Source organism: Chenopodium album, chromosome 9, assembly GCF_948465745.1.
Source record: "Chenopodium album chromosome 9, dcCheAlbu1.1, whole genome shotgun sequence".
NCBI classification, from domain to species: Eukaryota; Viridiplantae; Streptophyta; class Magnoliopsida; order Caryophyllales; family Amaranthaceae; genus Chenopodium; species Chenopodium album.
Window position 1 is genome coordinate 44,149,246 of NC_137842.1, and position 21,542 is coordinate 44,170,787.

General features: G+C 38.4%; 2 protein-coding genes across 2 annotated transcripts; one reads left to right on the plus strand and one right to left on the minus strand.

Annotated features, from left to right (window-relative positions):
* The first annotated feature begins 3,226 nt into the window (after positions 1-3,226).
* On the plus strand, positions 3,227-19,085 carry LOC145558529 (uncharacterized). Its single transcript, XM_081619799.1, has 4 exons — positions 3,227-3,670; positions 4,097-4,206; positions 7,643-7,747; positions 18,021-19,085. The coding sequence occupies exons 1-4, from the start codon at positions 3,340-3,342 to the stop codon at positions 18,825-18,827; spliced, it is 1,353 nt and encodes a 450-aa protein (XP_081475925.1). The 5' UTR covers positions 3,227-3,339; the 3' UTR covers positions 18,828-19,085.
* A 533-nt stretch (positions 19,086-19,618) lies between these two features.
* Positions 19,619-20,079, minus strand: LOC145559786 (glutaredoxin-C9-like). Its single transcript, XM_081621091.1, has one exon. It carries the CDS (start codon positions 20,077-20,079, stop codon positions 19,636-19,638), a length of 444 nt encoding a protein of 147 aa, XP_081477217.1. The 3' UTR covers positions 19,619-19,635.
* Positions 20,080-21,542: the final 1,463 nt, after the last annotated feature.

A 21,542-nucleotide genomic window follows, 5' to 3' on the forward strand; every position in this document is an offset into this window, starting at 1 on the left:
CATAAATCCTATTACTGTCCTATTTTTAATTTTCTTTTTCAAAAAAAAAAAAAAAACCTACTACGTAACAATAATTGATGATTCACATATTATGTACTTAAGCACAAATATGCTCTAGTAAATAAAATAAAGGAAAAATTGTCAAGAATAAAACGACCTTTAACGAGTCTTCTAATAATAAAACAACCCTTTGAATTATTTTGGAATTAAACGACCTTTGATATGCATCTGAATAGGTTAATTAGGACACGTGTCATAATGTGATAGGTAAGTTTTTATTTTATAACAATTTTCATATTAAAATATTTATTTTAGTGGATTGCTAAATACCGCCAACGTTTTTAATCAAACTGCCAACAAAAAGTGTTGAAGGGACAAAATTACCCTTAATCATCCCCACTTTGCTTTCTTTCTCCAAAGTCCATCAAGCCAAAACTCAACCGTCAACCACGCACTACAAAGGCTGCCACCATTGCCACCACCACCCACGCCACCTTGAGCACGACCACCACCATCCACGCTACTAGGACCACGACCACCTACCCACCATCACTGCCCACAACTCCACAAGTCCACAACTACCAAGACTAGAGCTACCATATTTTTGTTTGTGTTGTCGAAATTAAACCACCAGCAACCTTCATTAATCATTTTGTTTGTGTTGTCAAAATTAAACCACCAGCAACCTTCATTAATCATCTAAAAAACGACCCACCAGCTTCCTTCGTTTGTAGGAGGGTGGTGGATTTTTTATATTGCCGACGACCATCACAATCGGCACGCAAAATCGTTGACCCGGGATGGTAATTGGTTTCAAAGGACGGTTGACCACGGCAACTGGCGTCCAAAACCGGTTATCGTCCCTGGTGATCGGTTTTTCACGCTGGTTGACTACGGTAACCGGCGTCCAAAACCGGTTACCATGGTGTTTAATCGGTTTTGCTTGCCGGAGATTATTAAAAAAAATAGATCGGGGACGAACTAATTTGACGACCACTGTGATGCCAGTTCATTACTCCGTTCGTCGCCATCGCTACCTATCAACTCCGATGTACGGCTGCCGCTTCCCTTCACCTCCGACGTAAAGCCATTGTTGTGGTTGATGGCGGTTGAATTGGGTTATGAGAGAGAAAAAAATAAAAGAGAAAGAAGAAGATGAGTGGGGGATATAGTAAGGGCATAAGTGTCCATTCACCTTAAATGTTGACGATTTTGATAAAAAATGTTGGCGGTATTTAACACCCCCTTATTTTATTGAAAAAAACTAATTAATCCCATCACCGCCCCACTGCCACCACCCAACCACCACCACCCATCACCCTTATTCACCATCTCCAGCCCCGACAAACCCCATATAGCACCCAATCCCCGGACCGTAACTCCAGCCCCCACCTTCATCGTCCACCAGCCCCGAAATCCATGGCCAGCCTTCACCCCCACTCTCCACATCCCGTCATCCCCGACAAATCCCACACTAGCCCAAACCTGTTGGCCGAAACCCCCTTCCCAACCCGTTACGAGCTCGGAATTTCGCACTCGAAACCCTTCCATCACCAATCCTTACCCCCGCCATTGTAAAACACCCACCACGATAACAAGTCGTGGCGCACAATTGGCGTTGCGAGAAGGGGAGGGGGAGGACTTGGGGCACTGCAGGGAGAAGAGGTGGAGGGCTAGAGGTGTCTCGGGAAGCGGAAAGAGGAGGGGGTTAGGTGGCTTGCGAGTTGGAGGTGGCTGGTGTTGGTGTCGCTACAAGGAGAGGAAAGGAAGGGAGTCTCTGATCGTTGAAATGGGTAAGGGTAGTTTTTTTTTTTTTTTTTTAAATAATAAAATAAAATTCATTTTATTTCACAGAAGATTGTAAAAATTGAAATAAAAAATCCATCCTAACAAATCACAATGTGACATGTGTCTAAAGTAACTTATGTAGTAGGTCACCAATTTTTTTTTTTTTTTTTTTTAATTTTTTTTTTATTTTATTTATAAAAGATGCATGTCAAAGGTCGTTTTATTCCGAAATAATCAAGATATCGTTTTATTTTTTTGAAAATCGGTGAAAAGTCATTTTAATCATGATAATTTTTTGTAAAGAGCCGGTAAGTAAGGGCATGTTCTATTCAGCTTAAGTTCAGTTCATTTCATTTCAGTTTAGCTCCATCAGTTCAATTCAGTTCAGTTTAGTTCAATTTATTTTTATGTCTAATGATATTGCTAATGATAACAAAGCCAAATTTCATACTTTTTAGCATATATACAATATTATTATTATTATTATTATTATTATTATTATTATTATTATTATTATTATTATTATTATTATTATTATTATTATTATTTCATTTCCTTCTCTTTTTCTTCGCTCGGGGAATTAGAGAAGGAGACTATTGCGTTGCTGAAGCGGATTCAGAGGTTCTCGACGACGCAAGACAATGGGGTTTGTGCTGCAGCTCATATCTTCACTAAGGTAGGCTAGTCTATAGCTAGAGGAGCGGGGGTCCAGATTGTATCTCGGCTTCCCACAAATTTCCTGTAGGTTGTATGACTTTTGTTTTTGAGATAAAATAATAATAATAATAATAATAATAATAATAATAATAATAATAATATTGTGGACATATAGTACAAAAGGTTGTACTGTTGACAACAAATAGTTGAGGTTGTATTATTTTGCATTACAAATTCTTAATTATATTGAACCTGGTTTCCACTAATTTATTGTGGACCACCAATATTAGAGACAATATGATTGTTTGATTAATAAAAAAAAAAATAAAGGTCACTATATTAAGGGCCTGTTCACATTTACTGAACTGAGCTGAACTGAACTGATTAGAGCTGAACTGAACTGAAATTAAGTAAATGTGAACAGACCCTAAAACAAAGGTTATTATGTTGAAATAAAAGTTAGTATGACATTACAAAAGCTATAAGAGGTTAATTTTTTTAATGAAATTTTTAGTATAATGGTCAATATGAATAATAAAGATCACAATGTTAAAATTAGATCACTATTCAATATAGTGTCCTATTTTAACTTCATAGTAACATTAAAGGTTACTCAAATTTTAAAAAAGGTTACTATATTAAAAATTAAGTTACTATATTAAAATTAGGGGTCACAATGTTGAATATAATGTCAATTACGTATGTATAAACCTTAGGTTCACATTAATATTCGCGCAGGATTTTCTGATTTTGCATATATCATTAATGGTAAAGGAGCACTCAACACTGCTACAGAACTAGGGGTAAAGACTCAGAGACTCGTTTCGAAGTCTCCCTCGTCAGCCGTATTGAGCAAGAAACGAGGTGAAACAGCAGAAAAAACCAACAAGAATAATGGACGTAAAATCTCTAGCAAAATCGAAGAGATCTCACACTCAACATCATCAACCCAGAAAACCCCATCATCATTCTTCCAAGAATACTTCATCTTCTTCTTCAACTTCAAAAGATGGTAAAGATAAGAAGAGGACTACTCAACCATCACCGCCTTCACTCCCTTCCAATTGGGATCGATACGATGATGAAATTGAAGAAAACAGTGTTGAATTGGATTCGGATGATGTGGTTAAACCCAAGAGTAAAGGGGCCAATTTCAGTGAATTGATTGCCCAAGCTAAGGAGTCTCCCTCTCATTTTTCCAATTCTTTTGATGATAGAATGCCTGGTGAATTCTCATATTTTAATTGTAATTTACTAATTGAGTGCAATTTTTATATTGTTTATGTTATTTTTGTTGGTCAAAATGAATTGGGGCACCTTGGTTGAATTGATGATTAAAAGTGTTGATTTTGTTTGATGTTTGCCGAGTAACATTTCACAGTTTTAATTAAAGTGTTATAATTGTAAAAGGGTACTTTGATTTTTGGGTTGAAAAGTGCAAGATTTGTTGAATGTTGTGTGAATCTTAGAGTTTTGATACATTTTCATGCTGGGTGCTTAAAGTGGAGTTTGATTTGGTTAAAGTGTTGTAATTGGACAATGGGCATTCTGATTTTGTTTGATGTTCATGTTGATGAATTGGTTTGTCCAATACTCAAAGTTAAATGACTTTCTGTAAGCTCTTTATTATATTAACATGTATTATTTCTAGAGTTTTGTCAGGGAGTGGCACCAATGCTTGCTGTTAGGGGGAAAAAGATCATTTTACAGAATAGGGATGATGATTTTCTCATGCAGGATGAAGCAATTGGCATCCAAGAGGTATCAACTGAACATCTATGCAATTGGTATTTTAGTTTTATCTTTCTTTTGCTTGCATTTGCTTCAAGTGTATGATATCTGATCTAAACAAGCATGTCTTGATTTATGTGCATGGTTGATGCATGGATTTCTCCTTTTCTGACAGTTTACTTTGTACTACCTATATCAATAAGCTTATGTTTAAGTTGCTCCCACAATTCTGCTTGTTACTTTCCAATTTAAGATTTGGATCCTTTTGTATAGAACAGTAGAAAGACCCCCTGGGGTACAAAAATAAGCGCCAACCTCATCCAGAGCTCTGAAGTGTAATTAAGGTGTTTTAAAATCTTAAAGGCTGAATTTCAGGGATCATTTCATTTGTATATATGCTCATTTTGGTGCTGGCACATTGGATTGACTAGGATTTTTGTGTGATGGTGTGACTACGTGTCCAAGTTGAGTGGCTACCTTGTTGCAAACAGGAAACTACTTAACTGTTAAGGGGGTGTCTGGGATTATTGCGATTTTTTTATTTTATTTTATTTTATTGTTTTTCCATTTATTTAAACAAAAATTAAACTAATTAACGTTTGGCTACACCGCCTAAAAAAACAAAATTTGAATAGTTTTTTATAAAACTGCAACGGAAAAGAGGAAACCACCAAAAGCTGTTATATAGTTTTGGTTTTGGAAAACCCTCATCCCCCACATCTTTCCTGTGTCTAATCTTCTTTCATTCATACACATACTAGGCTTAATCAAAGGCGCAAACTTTTTCATCTCTTTAACATTATCATTCTAGAGAGCGTACTATCGACAATGGGGCTGAGAAGTCGATGATTGGAAATATTTATTATTCTTGTCAGAACCGTGAAGATGTCGGCAAGCGAAATTCTGCAATTACCAACGCAGCAATGACATGGCACATGTTTTACGTTCTTATTTTTCCACCGCCTTCTATTGCCATTGACTTTGCCGACTAATCTACTCTTTCTTTGTGTTTTCACAATCCTCCCCTTTCCTGTAAATAATTTATATTAATTTAAGTTTTTATGTCAAATTTAAACCCAAAAGGAAGGGATAAATAGGGCTAACAGTAACAATGTTGAATGATGATGATTGTATAGGAAAACATCGATGGTGGCCATCCTTGTGTATTATCAGAGGCTAAATGGGTATCCCAATTTTTTAAATTTTATTTTGATTAAATTTGTGTTTTTTTTCCTTGTGTTTTGAAAAAAAAAAAAAAATCTTAAATCAAAACAAAAGCTAATTTTTTGTTTTTTCAAAAACTCAAAACACTAAAACAAAATAATGCCAAACTAGCCTTAAGATTGTGAAGTAAACTATAATTATCGATACCCTTGTTGGTAAAAGCTTTGCAGTTGCTGATGTTCCTTTGATACTTAAGGATAAGTAAACTATAATCATCGATATCGTTGTTGGTAAAAGCTTTGCAGTTGCTGATGTTCCTTTGATACTTCAGGATGCTGTTTTCAAGAGTTTAAAGGTGTTCTTCTGCTAGGAATAGATATCTGTTTTAAGAACTCATTATCACAATGCCCCTAAATAGTCATAGTTGAATATACTTAGCTATCTTAGCCAACGTCTAGAACTGTTTGGTGCATCTTGCAAACACCCCTGCTTTAAAAAGTCTTTGCTGTTATTAGCAAGAACCTCTGCTGAATTGATATATTTGCAGTGATTATCGTGCACTCCTAGTTCTTCTAGTATTTATAATTGTTCACTACTCCAGCTAGGTCTTTACTTTATCTGATGGAATTATGCTGCTAAACTATTTTAATGAAAGTTGTCATTCTTCAATTATATATGGGTTAAGATTTATAAGAGGCCAACACAGAATTCTTAAGTTGATAGTACATATAATTTTGGGATTAATTGCTGAAATTTCATGTTCCCTTTGCATTTTGTCAACAAAGTGTACATCAGTGTTTCATTCAACTGCAGTTTGACAGACTATGCCTCCACCAACCATTTAACCTTGAAAATTTGTAATGTAGTTGGTTTTGAATAATTAGGCGTATTTCTTTTTCAGATAGTAGAAAACTGCTTTATTGACTCATTTATGATGCTAACAGTTGAGTTTTTTTTAACAATCTTTAAAGAATCCTCTTTTCCTATTCAGTTATTTTTTTATGGGTCGTTTACTTGTCTTTGGCTGCTTATTATTGCATTCATATGTAATATTTCTTTTATTGGTTGGCTGCTTGTACATTTTGTTGACAAGCAAAATCCTATAGATCAAATGTCAGTGATGGCTGCATGCAGTCTAGAGCTGTTAAAAAAATCGTGTCACTTTTATTATTAATTCATTACTATTTTTAATTTCTTGGGATTTTTTTTTGGAAATTTTGCAAAAAAGCCACCTTTTAAATCTTGTTTTTTTTGCATATAACCACCTATTTAAAAAAAATGTTGCAAAAGACCACCAATTTTAAAATTTTTGTTGCAAAATACTACTTTTTAGGCCAAATTTATCAATTGTTTTAAAATGAAATGATGGTAATTTGCAACAAAAGTTTTAAAATTGGTGGTCTTTTGCAACATTTTTTTAAAAAGGTGGTTATATGCAAAAATAAAATTTAAAAGGTGGTTTTTTGCAAAATTTCTTTTTTTTTTTTTTTTTTTTTTTTTTACTGGGGCTATCTTTTCCTGTTTCCCAAAAGTAGTAAATGCTGAAAATCATATCGTTGTACTTGCACAAGAAAATGATATTTGTCTGTTTTATTCTTCATTAGAGATGAATATAGATGATGACTTATTAAATTGATAGAAAGTGTTCACTGGTGGATACTTACCCTGTTACAGAAAGTTTAATACACCTTTTATTTTCTTGCATTCCATGATGTTTTTAAATCTTAACACTTTTACTTTATTTCATTTTTTTGGCGAACCTCTTGTACTATTTTACCCCTCATATCCCTCAAACTTCCATCTTTCCTCTCATTCTTTCTTATGTTTCCACTCTTTCTCACACACACCCCTTTTTTACACTCTATCTTCCTTTAGGTCTTTAGCCTTAATTTGTGTTTCAATAGTAAATGTTAAGAAGTTTCTGAAACGGATGTTGAAGAAGGTAAAACTGCTGAAATTGGACAACTGTGAAAGCTATGAAATATACATACTTGGTTTTACATGACTATACTATAGTATTGATTAAGCATTAATTTTTCCATTGATAGCACTTGGATTGGTGCATGACTCATAAAGTCTGAATTAGTACTCTTTTTGGAAATATTTATTATGCTGGTACTCTTTTTGGGAATATCTATTATGCTTGTACACCCTTAGGGCTACAAATAGAAAAAATCTTTAATGCAGTTGTGTTCTGATTAATATACTTTCTCTCATTCTGTATATTGATAGCAGATTACATCTATTATTATGCCAGGATGCCTTGTAAAGCTTTCTTATTTGTTCTTGTAATCTATTGCAGATACCATCTTTGACCTTAGATCTAAAAGATCTTGCAGAGCGGCTATCAAAAGTAGACTTAGCCAAAAGACTCTTCGTTGAATCAGATCTTTTTCCTCCAGAGTTGGTATGTACCGTTTATCTCCAGTCTTCTTATGATGTTAATCAATGATTTCCTTCCTGCATGCTCATAATTAGAAGTTTTTATTCATCATGGCATCGCTACCATGGTTAGATGCTTGCTTGAGTTTATGCACTCTATTTCTGTAGTTGTAGCCAACACCCCATTTCCTGCATTTGTCTGTTTTTTTATTTTTTTTTAATTTTTTTTTTTAATTTTTTTAATTTTTTTTAATTTTTTAATTTTTTAATTTTTTATTTTAATTAATTACAGCATAGCAGCTATTAATTCACATTGGAAGATAAAGTAGAAGTAAAAGTTTGATAATTAATTAAGTACTTTGGGCTTGCTCCAAATATGCATTGTACTTGAAATAATGTACTTTACTAGATTACTATATTTTGAAATACAAATGTGAATCAACTTGATAGAGAAGAAACTGCAATATGATTCAAACATCTAATCCTATCCACATTATCACATTTAATCCAAGGCCAATTTTATCCTTGGCAAATTTCTCTCTCTTTCTATATCTATGCTAAAGTTAAAAATAATAAATATAGTTAATTAGAACATTCATCAATGGTATGCACTAGGATTTTTATATCTTAGGCCATGTTTGGTAATTGGCTTTTTAATGGCTTTTTGGTTAGCTTTTGGCTTTTGGCTTTTTTAGGTGATCAAACAGCCAAAAAATGTGTTTAGTAATTGGTTTTTTAGTCAGCGAAAAAGCTGGCTTTTAAGTCAAAATGAAAAAGCTGCTTTGAGTAACTTTTTTGTTGGCTTTTGGCTTATTGGCCCACAAATTATCTAATAAACAGCCAACAACCAACAATTAATTTACCAAACACTTTTATAAACAACCAGCTTAAACAACCAATTTCAAAAGCCATTATAAACAGCCAAACATTCCAGCTGGTCAAACAAGCCAAGTGAACCAGCCAACCGCCAACAACCATTTGCCAAACAAAGCCTTAGATGTAGATAGGATCATGATGATGTTCCTAGTTTCTCATTTAAGGGCAATGTAAACGAATTTGCATTTATCTACTTTAATACCATGGTTTATGGCCAAGATTTGATACAGTTGTACATGTTATTAGTATAAAGTTATACAGGGAAGGAGCGGTCAGGGCTTTTACTTAAATTTTTTTTTCTCATACGGTCATTTTTTCAAATTGTTGAGAGCTGAATGAGAAAGTAGCTATGAGCTGCTAGTTGAGTTATGGTATCTTACATTTAGTGTATTGGGGACAAGCTATTTACTTTAAAATTAAGCACATATCCTACTTCCTAAAAAAAAGGATTATAGACTGGGAGTACTGGACTATGCACTTCAATTTCTAGAGCATAGATCCTGTAATGAAAACTCATCATTTTGAAAATGGGAAAAAGAAGTCCAAATTAAATCCAATTTGTAAGTGTATCTATTCTCATGAAAATAACTAAAAGTATTGGTTTTTACTATGGACTCTTTTATAAGAATTTAAAACCTCAGCTTTATTGAAAAAAATCTGGCTCCACTCTTGAAGATTTCTATAGAAGAAATCTTAGGATTAAGACATGTTTAAAGTAACCCCAATCTACTAAAGCTAAAAGAAATTACATAGAAGCTTTTAGTTGTTAAAACTGATACTGCTCCTTACTAATGCCATTTAAAAGGCTTATAACAAGAGACCTTGTAAAAGTTCAAATAAAGACATAGGTGGTTCTGCGCTTGTGCCTTTTCAACTAGTTCAACGGTGGTCTTGATAGAGCAGAGTGACTGAGTGGTGGCAACTTAGCATTAAGAAAGTTGTGTGTGTTATTGATGCTGCAAATAATGAGAATAGTATCCACTATATAATGATTTAAGTCATTGAAAAATGACTTATTTCATTACATGTAAATTTGGTGTTTTACGAGTCCTGAGGTTCATCATTGGCAGAATAGTCTTATTTGACGGCTATGTTTCTCAAATAATATTGGATGGCTATAGGGTATGTTGGCATTTGTCATATCGTAAGTAACATTTTATGACGTATATCATGAGATCCAAAGTACAACTTCTCTAAAAATCAACCTAGATCCCTCTATGGTCAAATTTACAAGATTATTAAACCAAGATGCAATCAAATATATCAATCTCAATTACCATTTCCACGTCAAAGTTAGATCAATATGCAATTACACTCACTACCTTGGATGATCAATCCACTTTAAGCTAACAACATGCCACCCATCATTGATCAAATTTAGTCACATAATAGTCATCAAATTCATCTCAATTTACTCAATAGCTCATGATCAAGCTTCACCACTCTAATAATTATGGAAATTGAAGAAATTTAAGGGATACTAAGATTATAAATATGAAATAATTAGCAAGAAACTAATCAAACAAAATGGAGAACTAAATAAAGGATTTTGTACTTAATCAAGCAACCAAACAAAACTAGTACTAATTAACAGATTAACAACTATATATGATCAAAAGAAACTAAAACTAAACTGAAACTAAAGTGCAAGGAATAAAATCAAACAAAATGAAGAACTTGATTGTTTCTACACATTCTCTGGTAAAGCTAAAAACATGAACAGTAAAATGATTAAAGTCTAATTCCTTCATTACATGAGAAAAGGAGTATATTTATGAAAAGGTTAATGAAAAAGAATTAAGAAGTCATGTGCAGGCTGGTGCGGGTGCGCCAAGTGGGTTGTTTGGGCAGTTCCCACACTACTCGCCCACACCGTTGCTGAGCTGCGCTTGCAGTTTGGGTGGACTGCCCGCGCTAATGCCTGCACTGCTGGGATGCGGCTGCTGCTATGTGCTGCGTATGGTCGAGGGATAGTGCGCCCGCATAAGGCTTCTGTCCGCAGCAGTAACTAATTAGCATATCTTCGAACTTAGGTGCGGGCGCACTACAGGGCCTGTGCCGCTCTCTGACTGACTGCCTCTCTGCTATACTCTACTTGTTTCTTGTTCTTCCAAAGCTCCCTTATATCACTTATTTTGAGCACCCTTTCCTCAAACAAGCTTCGAGACACTCCAGAAACCTACATGTAAAAGCCAAAAGTGAGTATGAGACTAAGAGGGATTATCATCAAATTAAAGTAAGACCCCAAGTAAATATGTTATTCTTTTGATTTACATCTCAATATGCTAACTAGTCAATTATTGAATCAAAATGGCTAAAAAGATGCACTAGAACAACAAAAATTACCCTAGGTTCCTACTCTTTGAGTGTCATTATGTCCACTGTGCACATCATGCTCTTGGTTGTACAATCGAGCAATTGAAAAGCTGCTGGTTATAGCAAAGGAGTAAAATATGCTTTGGTTCTATGTTAAGACTTCCAGGGCGAACATTATGGTTTAATGACTAAGAGTTACTTAAGATGTGATTCTTTACTAATTGTTATTCTTAAATGTTCCTTTGAGAATATTTTTTGGCTCTATATATTAATTCATGAACTGTGCTAAGGCGGCTTCTGGTATTATGATCCCATAGAAACCAGCTTCTTTCATGCCTAGAGTATTAGTCAGAACTTATATTTGCTATATAATTTTACCCCTTGATTAGCCTTTCTGTATCCTTGAAAACTCAATGGGGTCTGAGTCAGTAGCTCTTGTTCATAGATTTGCTGGCGAAGATGAATCTTTTTGTGGCGATTCTTCCTTTTGATGTATGATTTCTACTTACTGGTCATTCTGATCTGTGATTTTCTCTCTCCGTTCTTATTGTTCCAGCAGGGAATTGGGTTCAATGTTTGTGGCCTTTCTAGTTCAGAATTTCTTTTAAGTACAGAGGTTTTATTTATTTATTTATTTTCATTGCAGAAGCATCAAAATGCTGCTTAGATTATTATATCATAGAATGTGTCATCAATTTAGGAAAAATTGATTTTACCTACTTTTCTTTAATGAAATAATCACCTTTCATAATTTGTATGATATTCAGTTACCTTCCATTATTTTCTTTTGTAGGTTTTTCTATATCAAACTAAAATTGTTATTTCCCCCTTGTTAGTTTATTTAACAGTAAATCTTTTGCTTATGAAGTAACTAATAAAAGATGATAGAAATTTTCAAGAGTAAATGAATGCATCAACCAAATCTCTTGTTAGTGCAAATAAAAAATTTAGTTTGAATCACATTCTTTTCTTTTTCTTGTTCTATTTTCCTTATCTTCCGGGAAGATAATGCTATGACTCAAGGGAGGTCTCCTAAGCAAATCAAATTTTATGAGAGAAGACGCAAATCAGGTAGAGGGCAGGTATTCTATGAGCTGTCACAAGAGGACAAACAAGAGGATTTTCCACGGAATGTTGAGGCAACAGGGCAACAATTACCTGGAGAAGAAGAAGACAAAACTTGTAATGATTAGGTCACTGATTTAGGAGAGAATGCTGAGTATATAAGCATAGGAATGTAAGAGAGTAGGGCATGTTGAATGAAGTAATCTTGTAGCCGTTATTTAGTAGTAGAGTAGCCTCCAAGGTAGAACCTTTCACCATTGTAGTTTAAGCTTTTAATCAATCAAAGACTCCAACTTTACTCTCTTATTTCCCTTATTTACCTATCAATCTAGTGTTGGAATCAGCAGTCCATAGCAATTGGAGCGGTTCATCATGGTGACACCCGCGCTCTCGCAACGGGCTAATGCAGCCGATGAGAAAATAGGAGAAGTAGAATCGAGGTTGCATAACATTGAGCAGAAGTTCGACCTCCAAGAAGCTCACCTCAAGACTCTGGTGGAGAAGATGGGAACACAAGAGTCGACCATCGAACGTGCAGTACAGGCAGCGGTGGCCGGAGTTCTGGTATCGGAGAGATAAAGAGCCGAGGACGTGCTGTCCAGAACCACCACGGGAGGAGCGGCTTGATCGATTTCGTATCGACCAGGAGCGGCTGGCGACGATTGAAAGGGAGAATAATCAGAAATTCAGAGAGGAGTTGAAGAGGGCCGCAGCCGGAGGAGGGCACAGACCACCACTCGGTTTCCAAACCATCGTCAACTTGGAGGGTGAGGGAAGCCAGAATGGAGGAACGGGAGTAAATGAATCCCGGACCAACCCTCGAAGAGGATGGAAAGGAGAAGGGCATGGCGAAGAGGAGTTTGAGATGAGAAACTGGCCGGGAGGGGGTGGTGCTAACGGTGGCGCGGTGGCAGCCATTAGAAACACCGGAAGCTGGAAATGCCGATATTTGAAGGGAAGGATCTCGATAATTGGATTGTGAGGGCAGAAATGTTCTTTGAGTTTTATCTATTGACTGAGAGGGAGAAGTTAGAAGCGTCGGTGGTGGCCATGGACGGCGATGCTCTGAAGTAGTTTCAATGGGAGAAGAAGCGGAGGCCGTTGGTAGGGTGGACCGATCTAAAGCAACGTATCCTCTATGAGTTCTGGCCGTCGCACTCGGGTTCGCTCTACGAACAGTGGCTGGCTGTGAGTCAAGAAGGGACGGTGGAGGAGTATAGGAGGAAGTATATAGAGATGGATGCCCCTTTAGAAGGCATACCCGAATCCCTGATGATGGGTCAATTCATAAACGGGTTGAGAGGTGATATTAAATCGGAGGTCCGACTCCTTAACCCGTTTAATCTGGAGGGAGCTATGGAGTTGGCGGGTCGGATCGAGGAAAAGAATTGGGTCTGTCAACCCAAAAGGCTAAGTCAAAGCTGGGCGAGAAGTGGGCCGGCCCACCCCTTCAATACGTCCTTGCAGCCCAACAAATCTGGTGGGTTAGGGTTGGTCCAGACATATGGGGTACCCAACCATTCTGGATCCAACAAGTCGTGGGGTAATATACCCAACACTGAGTCTCAGGCTTCTACCTCAGTCAACATAAACAAATCGACTAGAGATTTCCAAAATCGAACCACCTTTACGCGACGTTTGACGGAGGCAGAGCTGCAAGAACGGAGTGCAAAAAATCTTTGTTTTCGGTGTGACGAAAAGTGGAGTGCGGGGCATCGGTGCAAAAGGAAGGAAATGAGTGTCTTGTTAGTGGCTGGAGAAGAGGAGCGCGAGGAAGAAGGTGAGGTGGAGAACGAGGAGGACATTGAGGTGTCCTTGTGCTCCGTGGTCGGAATTTCGAACCCCAAGACCATGAAATTGCCGGGATCAGTGGGAGGAAAAGCGGCGGTAGTAATGGTGGATCCGGGGTCCACCCACAATTTTATAGCTTTGCAGCTGGTGGCCGACGCTGCGGTTCCGGTATCCCGGGGTGGAGAATTTTCGGTGGCCCTGAGCAACGGCAAGACGATCAAAGGGAGGGGAATTTGCCGAGAGGTAGAGGTGGTGTTGGACGGAGGAGTGTCAGTTCAGGATGATTTTCTTCCTCTGGAGTTGGGGAGCGTAGATGTGATTCTCGGCGTTCAGTGGTTGGAGAAGTTGGGGGTTGTCACCACCAACTGGAAGACGCAGGTGATGAAGTTACGATTGGGGGGACTGCCAGTGACGCTGACCGGAGATCCGTCACTTGAGAAGGCCCGCATTTCCCTCGAGGCAATGGTTAGAAATGTGAGCAAGGAAGGGGGAGGCTTATTAATTGAGTTATGCAGCTTGGGAAGTGGGGAAATTGGTGAAGGCAGTGAGTCCACCCCACCTGCATTTTTGACTTAGATACTCCAGGAATTCCAGGGAGTATTCAAGATGCCAGGCGGTCTGCCACCGCACCGAGGACACGAGCATTCGATTGTTTTAAAGGGGGGTAGCAACCCAATCAGTGTTAGGCCGTATCGTTATCCCCAAATACAGAAAGATGAGATTGAAAGGTTGATTCAAGAGATGCTACAAGCCGGCATAATACAACCCTCCACGAGCCCGTTCTCGAGTCCGGTAATTCTTGTCAAGAAGGAGGATGGCTCGTGGCGTTTCTGCGTCGGTTATCGTGCTTTGAATAGGGAAACAGTGCCCGATAAATTTCCTATTCCGGTAATCGACGAATTGCTAGATGAATTGAATGGAGCAAGGTGGTTTTCGAAGTTAGACTTGAAATCGGGGTACCATCAAATTAGAATGAAGGCCGAGCACATCCTTAAAACCGCATTCCGAACCCACGAGGGTCACTATGAGTTTTTAGTGATGCCGTTTGGGTTAACCAACGCTCCCGCCACATTTCAATCCTTGATGAACGAAGTATTTAAACCCTTTTTGAGGAAATTCGTGTTGGTGTTTTTTGATGACATATTGGTGTATAGTAGAGGGGAGGAAGAACACAAGAGACATGTTCGGTTGGTGCTAGAGAAATTGGCAGCAAATGAGTTATATGCCAACTGGAAAAAGTGTGAGTTTGGAAAGCGGGAAGTGGCTTATTTGGGCCATGTGATTTCGGAAGGTGGAGTGGCAATGGATATGGATAAGGTGAAGGCCATTGTAGATTGGGAAGAACCGAGGAATTTGAGGGAATTGAGGGGGTTTCTCGGCCTCACCGGGTATTACCGGAAATTCGTGGCTCACTACGCCCAAATTGCAGCCCCTCTGACCAGTCAGTTGAAGAAGGATGGTTTTTGTTGGGGGAAGGAAGCAACTCAGGCCTTTAAAACCCTTAAGGAGGCCATGATAACAGCCCCTGTTTTAGCTATGTCGAATTTTCAAGAAAATTTTGTGATCGAGACTGATGCATCAGGGTTCGGATTAGGGGCTGTCATGATGCAACTTGGCAGGCCTATAGCTTACTTCAGCAAGTTACTTGGTGTCCGGAACTAGGCTAAATCCATCTATGAAAAGGAGTTGATGGCTATTAGCCTAGCAGTCATGAAATGGAGGCATTACCTCCTTGGGAGGCACTTCATTATTCGCACCGATCAACACAGTTTGCGCTTCTTGACTCAGCAAAGGGAGGTGGGTAGTGAATACCAGAAATGGATGCGGAAATTGATGGGAATGGACTTCGAAATACAATACAAGCCTGGCCCATCTAATCGGGTGGCCGATGCTCTTTCGAGAAAAGGAGAAGCAGCTGTCCAGTTTGGGGCTTTGATTTCAACCCAAAAGGTGGACTGGGCTGACTTGGATGCGGAGGCAGCCCAAGACCCATGGCTGACAGAATTGAAATAGAAGTTATCAGTGAACCCAGAAGCTTGCAAGGGTTTTTTAGTAGTGGGTGGCAGGGTACGGTACAAGGGCAGATTGGTGGTGCCCAAGAAATCAAAGCTAATTCCAGTCTTACTCAGAGAATATCATGATACACCGGTCAGTGGGCATGAAGGGGAAGTCAAGACGTACTTGCGCTTGGCAGCCGACTGGTTCTGGCCGGGCATGCGCAAGAAGGTGGGAGAGTATGTTGGTACTTGTGATGTCTGCCACAGAAGTAAAGTGTCCCAACAATTAGCAGCCGGGTTGCTACAACCGTTTCCTGTGCCTGAGGTGATTTGGGATGAAATTTCGATGGATTTCATCGAAGTGCTTCCTCTTTCGAAAGGTGTGAATGTCATCATGGTGGTTGTGGATAGGTTGTCGAAGTATAGTCACTTTGTGGGGCTGAAGCACCCTTTTACTGCTCTGAAGGTGGCAGAAATCTTCATCAGGGAGATAGTTCGTTTACATGGTTTTCCATCTTCCATTGTGTCGGATCGGGATAAGGTGTTCTTAAGTATCTTTTGGAAGGAGATGTTCAGATTACAGGGGACCCATCTTAATCGCAGCACATCATACCATCCCCAAACGGACGGCCAAACGGAGGTGGTAAACAAATGCCTTGAAACCTACCTTCGTTGTTTTGTTGTCAGTCAACCCAAGAGTTGGGCACAGTGGCTTCCGTGGGCTGAATATGCCTATAACACATCCCCTCATACCACCACCAAGATGACCCCTTTTAAGGTGGTTTATTGGAGGGATCCTCCAAAAATCTGGAAACCAAGGGAGGGGTCAACAGTTGTGAAGAGTTTAGAGGAGGGACTGCTGGAGAGGGAACTGATTTTAGATGAGCTTCGCATGAATATCAATTGCGCTAAGCAATTAATGAAGGATGTTGAGGACAGCAAGAGGAGAGAGTTGGAATTCGAGGTAGGGGACTGGGTGTTTTTGAAGCTCCAACCGTATAGGCAGCGTACAATTGCCAAGAGGCCTTATGAGAAGTTGGCTGCTCGCTTTTATGGCCCCTTTGAAGTAGAGCAGCGGGTTGGGAATGTGGTATATCGTCTTAAGCTGCCAGACAATTGCAAGGTGCACCCCGTGTTTCATATCTCCCAACTTAAGAGGGCAGTAGGGGATGCTCCGGTGAACCCTACAATTCCATCCAACCTCTCAGCAGACCTTGAGTTAATAGTGGAACCTGAAGAGGTGCTGGAGGTCAGGCAGAAGTCAGGAGGGAGCAGCAATGACTTGGAGGTGTTGCTCAAGTGGCACGGACTGCCTGCCTTTGGGGCCACTTGGGAAGACTTTGGGATGATCAACCTCAGATTTCCTTCCTTCCACCTTGAGGACAAGGTGAAGGTTTTGGGGGGGAGTATTGCTATGACTCAAGGGAGGTCTCCTAAGCAAATCAAAGTTTATGAGAGAAGGCGCAAATCAGGTAGAGGGCAGGTATTCTATGAGCTGTCACAAGAGGACAAACAAGAAGATTTTCCACGGAATGTTGAGGCAACAGGGCAGCAATTACCTGGAGAAGAAGAAGACAAAACTTGTAATGATTAGGTCACTGATTTAGGAGAGAATGCTGAGTATATAAGCAGAGGAATGTAAGAGAGTAGGGCATGTTGAATGAAGTTATCTTGTAGCCGTTATTTAGTAGTAGAGTAGCCTCCAAGGTAGAACCTTTCACCATTGTAGTTTCAGCTTTAAATCAATCAAAGACTCCAGCTTTACTCTCTTATTTCCCTTATTTACCTATCAATCTAGTGTTGGAATCAGCAGTCCATAGCAGATAAGAATTCCTTGGCCTGCAAATGGGTCTTTTAGATATGCTTCAGCTCAACATTATTAGGCTGAGTCATGTACCATCGGTGCTGTGTACAAATAAAAAACTCATTTGGATTTAGATAATTGCAGTTTAGAAATGAATTTTCAATGAAATCTCAATCAATATTAGTCATATGGCCTCTCATATTACTTTGGTTTGGATTGACTTGATTTAGGTCTAGGTCAAAAGCACGTTACCATTTGGGTACAATTTTAGGTAATTTGAGTTTAGTAGCCATGTTGAATTTAGTTCTGGAACATAAGTTTTTAGTGCTTAAATGAGCTTATGTAAGATATATGCCAAATATCCCCTAGTATTGTGATGAACAACCGATTCCTTGATATACTTTGTACACTAACATGGTCTTTTCTTCATGCTTCCTTCGTGTTTGCAGCATCACCAAGATGCGAGAGAAGCTGATAATCAGGCGCCTTTACATACATCTGAGAGACAAAAGATTGAAAAAATTGACAGTTTTGGTGAGTTACTAGCTCTTTATTTGGAAGAGGAACGAATGGCTAAGAGTCATGATGTAGAGAAGGATGGTAAGATGCCTTCATCAAATAATACCAGCCGCCATGATCTAGATCCAGAATCAAAATCAGATTCTAAAGGTGATATAAAATTGAGCCGATTGGATGACATGGAATTTCTTGATGATAGAGAAAAAGTACAACTTGATCATGGTAGCAAGAAACATGCAGAGAGCAAATTAGATGATGTAGGGCAGGTTAGTCATGTAACTAAGCAAGTTGCAAATAGCAAATCAGACGACTTGGAATTTCTGGATGAGAGAGAAAAGCCTGAGTTTAGTCATGTAAGTGAGCAAGAAATAAGGCCGTTATCAAGATATGAAGTTGCTTCTGCAGAAGCAGAGCTTGACATGCTTCTTGGATCATTTAACGAGACAAAGCTTTTTGATACTCCCTTAAATCAAACAGGAACCTCTGCATCATTTATCACGGGACATAAAGCTAATCATTTAGCTCCATTACAACATTCATTGGGCCAATCTGCACCTGCATTTCCCATCATCAGTAGTCTCGATACTGAGCTTGATGACCTCCTCGCAGAAACATCCAACCCAAGCAATACGGATAGTCTTTTCCGATCCACCCAGGTTCCCTCATTGTCTACACCCCAATCCGGTTCCAACTCCAAGGCTATGGAAGATTTTGATTCTTGGCTGGATACTATATAATTGTAATTTCTGAATTCCTGTTTGTATTCTAGATGTGTATTGTACATGTTTGTCAAAGTCTATACTTTCTTCCTTTGTTATTCTACTGGATAGATTTTGTAGTTGACTGAACTAGTTGTATTAGCACTCTTCTACAATCACTGCCCTTGGCTTACATAGTTGCTACATCATGTGTTTCTGCTTTGGACAGGTGGAAACATTGACAATTCTGAAACTTATCGAGGGATTTCTTGTCAATAATAGCTGTTTTTATCTGAATTTTCCTCTGTAAGAGGTGATTAATAAACAGTATAGCAACTGCCTTTGACAGCAATAGTTGCATTCATGCATTAGGTAGTATAGTCATCACTTGGTTATTGGAGCGGGGCTGGTGGGTGTATTATGGCTGACCCCACCATTGTGGGTGGGAAGCTAAGTTCTTGGTTTGAGCCTGTACATTAGGCAGACTGTTTTAAGCCACGATTTGAAACAAATCTAGTTGTCGCGATTTCTAGGCTGTGACACACCTCATGTTATGTAGCTTATCCTACACTTAACTTTAAGTGGGAAATTGTAGGAACTTTAATCAAGTAAAACTTCAAAAACTGTCTTAATTTAACACCATAGTTTTATCTTTTCATCTTAAGGCAACATATCTCAGACTAGAGAAGAAATGTTTTATTACTACTAAATCATTATTAAATTCTAGATATGATTATATTTATGGGGTTTAGGTGAAATCAGTTACAATAAATACAAAAACAACCCCCCCCCCCCCCCCCCCAAAAAAAAAAAAAAGGCAATTTCTTCTTATTCAATTGCTCATACTTCAAAGCCATAAGGCCCCTGCATCTTTAAGAATTGGAGTCAACTCGCCAGTAATATGAGCCGCCATAACCTTATCCAAGTCACCAAACCACCGCCCACCAATAAACACCGTCGGAAAACTCACCAGTTTTTCACTACCACCACAGTTGGACCCCACTTTCTTAAGCTCATCTACGACGAGTTGCTCATCTTGCTCATCAATTTCATAAACAGCAGGACTAACTCCAAGGCCAAGTAGCAAACGTCGTACCACATGGCTCATGCAACACCCACGTCGTCCAAAAACTGTCACTGCATTTTCATCAACTAGACTCTTAATGTCTATACTCTCCCCCTTCACCGCCATCCATTTCGACAACGATGAACTTGCATGATCATTCAAGGATGATGGTGTAGGAAATAAATTTGTTGTGTGCCATGCCTTGTAAGGAAGTGCTTGGTACATTGTTACCTTTTTGAAGATATATTTTTTAAAAAAGAGTTTGATATTATTTTTGTTGGCCTTGTAAATTGGAGGGAGCCTATACCATATTTATGGATGGAATGTGAAGAAAAGATTTGTGTCAACGACAGTTAGCATATATTTTATTGTGTATTACGTGCTACATTACGTCAATAAGTAATTGCTGATGTGTTATTACATCACTCTTTGAGTCATTGCCTATCTTTCTATATGACTTGAGTCATTCTTACGACAATTATGAGTATTTAATAACATAAACTCGTCTATGCCCAAATCATAAAATTTATAATTTTGATCAAAATTATTTTGAAAGGGTTAATGTTGAGGAAATTTTGTCAGAAACTACCCATAAATAGCCTGTGATAAGGATCAAATTCCTTATCGAGTTTCTGATTTCAGAAACTAAGCTCAATACCTAGAAAAGATGGAGTATGAAGAAGAAAGAGAAATTAGAGAAGAAGAAGAGATGAGAAACAGAATAGAGAGAGAAATGAAGAGAGAATGTAGAGAGAGAAGTTGTATTATATTTCTTAATTAGCCAAATACAACTCACCTAAGCTTTAATAAGCATAAATGCAAAACAGAAAGATTCCCTTTCTAAGAACCAAACTAAGGCAGAAACGACAAAAACAAAAAGTAATTCACAAATAAACTTCAATTCTAACAAACTTTCCCGCCAAATGTTTCAGCTTAATACTCTTCATACTGTAACATATCCTCCCCCTTTAAGAGGCTTGTCCTCAAGCCTGAACAACAACAAACCAGGAAACATGGCTTCAAAATCATCCTTTACCACCCAAGAAGCTTCATGCTGTGGCTAATTAATCCATTACACCAAATATTGCACCTGATCAATTCCAGAGACAGGAATTGACCTTGATTCCAAGATACAAGTAGGAGAAGATGGAATAGGAGCCTCCTGATTCAATTTAGTTGGCTGGACAGCTGTTGCTCGCAGAGTTCCACGTAAAGGCTTTAGCTGAGATGCATGAAAAACATTGCGAATTCTTGTTGAACTAAGCAACTGCACCTTATATGCCACCTTTCCAATTATAGTAGAAACCTTGAAAGGGCCAAAGTACTTAGCAGCCAGCTTTTGATTGCTCTTGCTACCAACAGAATGTTGCCTATAGGGCTGCAACTTGAGCCAAATCCAATCATTCACCTCAAACTTCTTTATGTTGTGCCTTAGTCAAATTTTCCTTAAGAACCTTTAATATCATTTCTCTCTTCTGCATGCTTCTATCAACCAACTCATTAGCCGATTCACCAGGGAGATAGGGCAAATGAATTGGGGGAGCCTGACAATATAAAACTTCATATGGAGTCATGCCAGCAGAAGAATGGAAATGAGTATTATACCACCAATTTTCCATAGGGAGATACTTACACCATTCTTTAGGCTGATCCCTAGTCATGTACCTTAGGTATGTCTCTAAACACCT